General features: G+C 32.7%; 1 protein-coding gene across 1 annotated transcript; it reads right to left on the reverse strand.

Annotated features, from left to right (window-relative positions):
• Positions 1-209: 209 nt before the first annotated feature.
• LOC125872626 (patellin-3-like) lies at positions 210-3,013 on the reverse strand. Its single transcript, XM_049553380.1, has 4 exons — positions 1,566-3,013; positions 1,344-1,468; positions 1,112-1,253; positions 210-731 (listed from the first exon to the last, which is right to left on the reverse strand). Exons 1-4 carry the CDS (start codon positions 2,778-2,780, stop codon positions 480-482), a joined length of 1,734 nt encoding a protein of 577 aa, XP_049409337.1. The 5' UTR covers positions 2,781-3,013; the 3' UTR covers positions 210-479.
• Positions 3,014-5,347: the final 2,334 nt, after the last annotated feature.

The following is a 5,347-nucleotide window of genomic DNA, read 5'->3' on the forward strand; positions in this document are numbered from 1 at the left end:
TATCTGAACAACCCCTCGACACTAAAAAGTAAAATCCTCATGGAATATTTCACTAGAACCCCTTTTGTCCCTAATACAAAAATATCACAATTTGGGATCATTTTTTTCACATAAAGACAGAAAAATGAACAACTTATGAGAATGGACCAAAATATAGGAAACAAAAGCATATATTAACTAACGTTAAGCTTCACATCACCAAAGAAAGGAAGGAAAATGACAGCCAGCATTAGATTTACACAAAATATTTCAGAAGAAAATGTATCAATAACTAGTACTCCAACAAAGGTTCTGTCCACATCTCAACACCTTTGTAATGTTCCCCATATAATTAAAAAACAATCCAACAGCAAAATAGTTTCAAAAATAACCCCAATAAAATATAAATAAATACCCCCAAAAAACTCAAAATAATAATACTAGTTGATATCAACCATAGAACCCCCAAAAGAAAAATTTATGAAACAACAAAAGAACGCTCAGCAATCTGAGAGCTTGTTCTTGGACCTGTAAACAAGTTTCTTCTTTTTAGAAGTTTGGTTATCAATTGTGATCACCACTTTGCCTGCTTCACTTGCCTTGTAGCTAGTGCTGATTACTGATTCATTTGCCCCAACTTTTCTTGATTTCTCTATGAGAATGGTGTATCCACCTTCAGCACTAGGCACAAATTCAGCTCCATATGATACATCCCAACCTGTCACTCTAGCTTCCCACACCAATGTGCACTTCTGTAAAATCCAACATTTTCACACAATCAACACACAGTTGAAAAATTCAACAAATGAAATGCAATTCACTCATAGATATATATAATTAAGTAAATAAAAATATGTTCTTTTTAACTATGTTGCAAGACTTCTTCACCGGGTGCATGTCAGATCCATCAAAAAGTAGTACATTTTTGGAGTTCAGATCTATAATAGCTTAAGCTTTTGTATGAGATGATCAAATAGTTAAATATGATAGCAGAATAAGAAGTGTTCCCCGGCTCGATTCTCAAGTTATAATAAAAGTGTGTTTTGACTAATAATTTAAGCTAAGATGAGACGGTCACACACTTTACAAATCTAACAGCAATACAATTATATAACCAAGTGTGAACACATACCTCAGTAACTGGGAATTCAATGGTTTGTTTAGAAGCTGGCTTAATGATTTCCTCAGTGGCTGGTTCAGCAGTGGTGAATTCCTGTTCACCCTCCTTGCTGAGTCCACCATATTGTGCTGGTACTTGTTCAGGTGCTATGTATCTAAATTTTCATAAACATGCACAAATCAGAATTTGCTCAATCCAAACAAATACTATAAGTTATAAAAGGGGCTAAATTAGAAGTAATTACTTGAAAAGAGTCTCAGCAGATCTTGAAGGACCAGCAAAAACAAACTTGCTCTTGGTCCTTGTAGTGAAAGATGCATTAATCATCCTGTAGTAAGCTGGGTACCACCATGGAACATTGATGAACACCTTCACACCATAACATCAAAATTCAGTTAATATCTAAATACCAACATCATATAACAATATAAAAAGAGTTCAAGTTATATACACACAAAAAAGGTACCTGCTTGGCAACAAATTCAGGGTAGTTATCCTGGAGTAATAGAAGGGCACGATTGGTGGCCTGGCGAAGTTCTTTCTTGTAAAAGAAGAGTCCAGGTGAATTCTTCAGATCAAGAATTTGAACAAAAGTGTTGATGCCATCAGGGCTAAAATCAAGATTCCTAATGGACTTCTCCATGAACTGAATTCTCCATCTGAGGAATTTGGTGAGTTTCTCCTTGTCATCAGCAAAAGTGTTTTGGTACAATTCTTTGTCTTGGAACTCACCAAATGCATTGTAACATACAGGGTGACCTTCTTTGTCTACTCCATGATTGTAAACAACTTTTTCAAGTCCTTGTCCTAATTCTTTCTCATCCAAGAGTTCATCAATCTTGAATTCTTTTCTCCATGCAACAACACTTTTCAACATGGTGAAAGCTTCTTTCACCTTGAAATCTCTTGCTCGAAGAAACTTGAGAAGGATTACATCACTTCTCTCATCTGCTAGAAGGGGAATTCCCCATATGGATACTTCTTCTGGTGGTGGTGGTGGAAGAGTTTGCTCTGTTTTTGGTTCCTCTGCTTCTGCAGCAGGTGACTCCTCCGTGGAGGCCACCACAGCAACCGCAGCCGGTACTTCAACAATTGTTTCCTTGATTTCTTCGACTGCCTCCACCTTCTCTGTCTCCGATGGTGTCTCTGCTGCCGGTGCCGGAGTTGCTTCAGTTTCCGGTGGAGTTACTTTTTCCTCTGTTTCAACTTTCTTCTCGGCCACAGGCTCGGATTCTGCCTCTATCACTGGCTCAGGTGCCGCCGCCGCCGCTGACGCCTCTGTAACTGGCTCTGCCTCCGGTGCCTCAGCAGGGGCATCGGCGGAAACGGCTACTTTCTTCTCATCCTCTTCCTTTGCTGGCGGCGGAGGAGGAGGGGCAGTGAATTCATGCTTGTTAAGAGCTTCTTGAACCATCTGTTTGAATTCCGCCAATGCTTTTTGTTCAGGATTAGGAAGTTCTTCAACCTTGTTACTTTCTTCCTTAAACGAATTGGATTCAGCAACAAGTTCCTTCTCCTTTTCATCCTCAACCTTCGATTCTCCAGTGACCGGAACAGCAACTTTCTCCGGTGACTCCGGCACATTTTCCGGCTCAGGTTGAGGTGTCTCCCTCACTGTAACATCAGAAACGACCACTTCAGGGGTCGTTTCTTCAGCTATTTTCTTGGTTTCCTCAGCCATTTCTTGATTTTCCGATCAAATTTCTGATACCCAGTAATGAAAAAGGCTTACAGAATGGATTTTTAAGTGATGGGGGGTTAAGAAGAAATGCTTGGTAATGGTGAAAATGGTGGTAGTAGTGAGGGTTTATATGTATAAGAAGTGAATTTCGTGGGGGGTAGGAAACACAGTCTGTCGAGGAGTTGGAGATGACAGCTCGTTACCCACACACAAAGAATGGGGTCCACGACAACCTCGACACCGCTAATTTAGCCTATAATTCTAACTTTAGTTTTTCAGAGCTGTTTGAAATGTAATCATTGTGCCATGGATTTTCTTTTGTACAATTTTAATTATAGTTTTAACCCAAAATAATTAAGTATTTACTTTAAAATTACTAGTAACAACTACTCTTTTTAACTGTATTGACATTTCTAAAATTAAAAAATCAATGCATAATTTTGTAAATAAAAATAACTAGTATTAATTTAGGACGAAGAACATACAAATTTCCATATTCATTTATGAATTAGGGTTAAGCTAATTTAATAATTTCCCTTTAATGTTTGCCTATTAAGAGTCTATTGGCATTGTTACTAAAAACTGCTTATTTTCATAAGTATTCTTTTAAAATCGCTTTTCAAAAAGGTGCTTTTGAAGAAAAAAAAAAACGATTCGTATTTGGCTAATTCATTTGCATAATATTTTTCATAAGCAATTTGTGTTTGACAAATATTTGTTAAAAATACTTTTGAAAGTCAAATTACGAAAAAAGACAAGTGTCAATGTACTTTTAGTATTAATATTATTTTATAGAGAAGCTATTTTTAATATCCATTACAAAAAAAAATTAATTTTATTTTTATTTTTATTAAATTAAATGTACATATTTATTGATTTAATCAATATTATACCTTTTTTGGAGGGCTAAAATCTTTAATTGTTTTTTTTTTCTAGTCTTGCAAAAATATTGTTATTATCTTTTTTTCTATTATGTAAAACAATACGTAATATAATAAATAAAATAATAATACATAAACGTAAAATAAAATATAAAAATTTATTATATAAAAATAAAATATAAAATTCTTAAATGAAACTTAACCAAACTTATGAGATATGCTAATTAATTAATAATTGATATATTAGCAAATATGAATATATGGAATGAATATTTTAGTCTTTAAAAAAATATTCTTCTGTACTTTTTTTAAGATGCAAAAAACTTTAACTTCTTCCAACGGCAAAAAGACTGTTTTTGTTTCCATTTAAAAGTAATTTTACTGGTTTGCTAAACACTTAATTTTTTAAAAAAAATTATCAAAATAAATGCTTTTGGACTCGCAATAACAATATTAAACATGCTCTAAATTGTTTTAGATTTAAAGCCGGTACCAATACATTAATATGAAAGTAAAAAATAAATATAGTGTCCTAGAAACATCAAAAAGAGATTTTTTTTAATTTTATCTTTGATATGAAATAATGGAATAAATATTTTAGTCTTTAAAAAAATAATTTTCTGTACTTTTTTTAAGATGCAGAAAATTTTAGCTTCTTCTCAACGATAGAAAAACTATTTCTGCTTCCATTTAAGTAGTTTTACTTGCCAAATACTTATATTTTCAAAAACATATTTTTTTTTATCAAAATAAATGCTTCTGGATTCTCAACAAGCAGCAATGTCAAACAAACTTTAAATTATTTTAGATTTAAAGTCGATATCAGTCGTTTGATATGAAAGTAGAAAAGAAATATAGCGTCCCGAGAACATAAAAAAGAGACTTTGTTTTTCTTTTATCTTTGATATGAAATTATGATTTTTAATCAACATTGAATATGTAAAAATGAACACATTTTTGTATTTTATTACATCAAAGTTACTATCCTACAAATGTAATGCCTCAATTTGAATTTCTATAATAAAATCTCTCAAGTTTACCAACATATTATCAGAGGCGAACCCAGGATTTGAAGACTTTGGGTGCATCAATATAAGCATAGCTCAAATATGAGCTCTATGCTAAACTTAAAATAAAAAAAAATAAAAAAAATGTCTTTAGTTGGTTTCAAATCTTGGTCTCAAGGATGATATCTCTAGCTTGTACCAGTAGCACAAGAGCACTTCTATGCTTATGGGTGCACTGTTAACTATATTCTAATTTCTATCAATTTTTCAATATATATATATATATATATGATTTTTTCGAAAGTTACCGAGTGCACGTGCATCCCTCTCCATAGTATGGGTCCACCTCTGCATATTATACGAAGTCTTTAAACTAACTTTTCAACTAAAATGACAAGTTATTAGAAGGAAATAAATAAGATTCGTTTAATGTAGTAAAACAGTTGTCAAATTGAGAAATCGCTACATCAGTAACATTCAAATAAGGAATAATAGTAAGTTAGTAACAAAAAAATGATATGACAATAAAAAATATTTTTATTTTTGATATTAATAAAAATTAAATGACAACAAAATATGAGAATGAAAAAAAAAATTGATCTGTCCAGTCATATTCAAATCAGCAGATTTTATTCCTTAATCCATTCCAGCAGAGGATATTGTGACATGTCTGTCATGA

The sequence above is a fragment of the Solanum stenotomum genome, chromosome 8 (genome assembly GCF_019186545.1).
Source record: "Solanum stenotomum isolate F172 chromosome 8, ASM1918654v1, whole genome shotgun sequence".
NCBI lineage: Eukaryota > Viridiplantae > Streptophyta > Magnoliopsida > Solanales > Solanaceae > Solanum > Solanum stenotomum.

Bases quoted from the DNA above. Each gene is read 5' to 3' on its own strand.
- LOC125872626 (XM_049553380.1), bottom strand. From the start codon at position 2,780: ATGGCTGAGGAAACCAAGAAAATAGCTGAAGAAACGACCCCTGAAGTG. The intron at 1,469-1,565 runs GTACCTTTTTTG...TATGGTGTGAAG, and splicing joins CTGAATTTGTTGCCAAGCAG to GTGTTCATCAATGTTCCATG. The intron at 732-1,111 runs GTATGTGTTCAC...TGGATTTTACAG, and splicing joins TTGAATTCCCAGTTACTGAG to AAGTGCACATTGGTGTGGGA.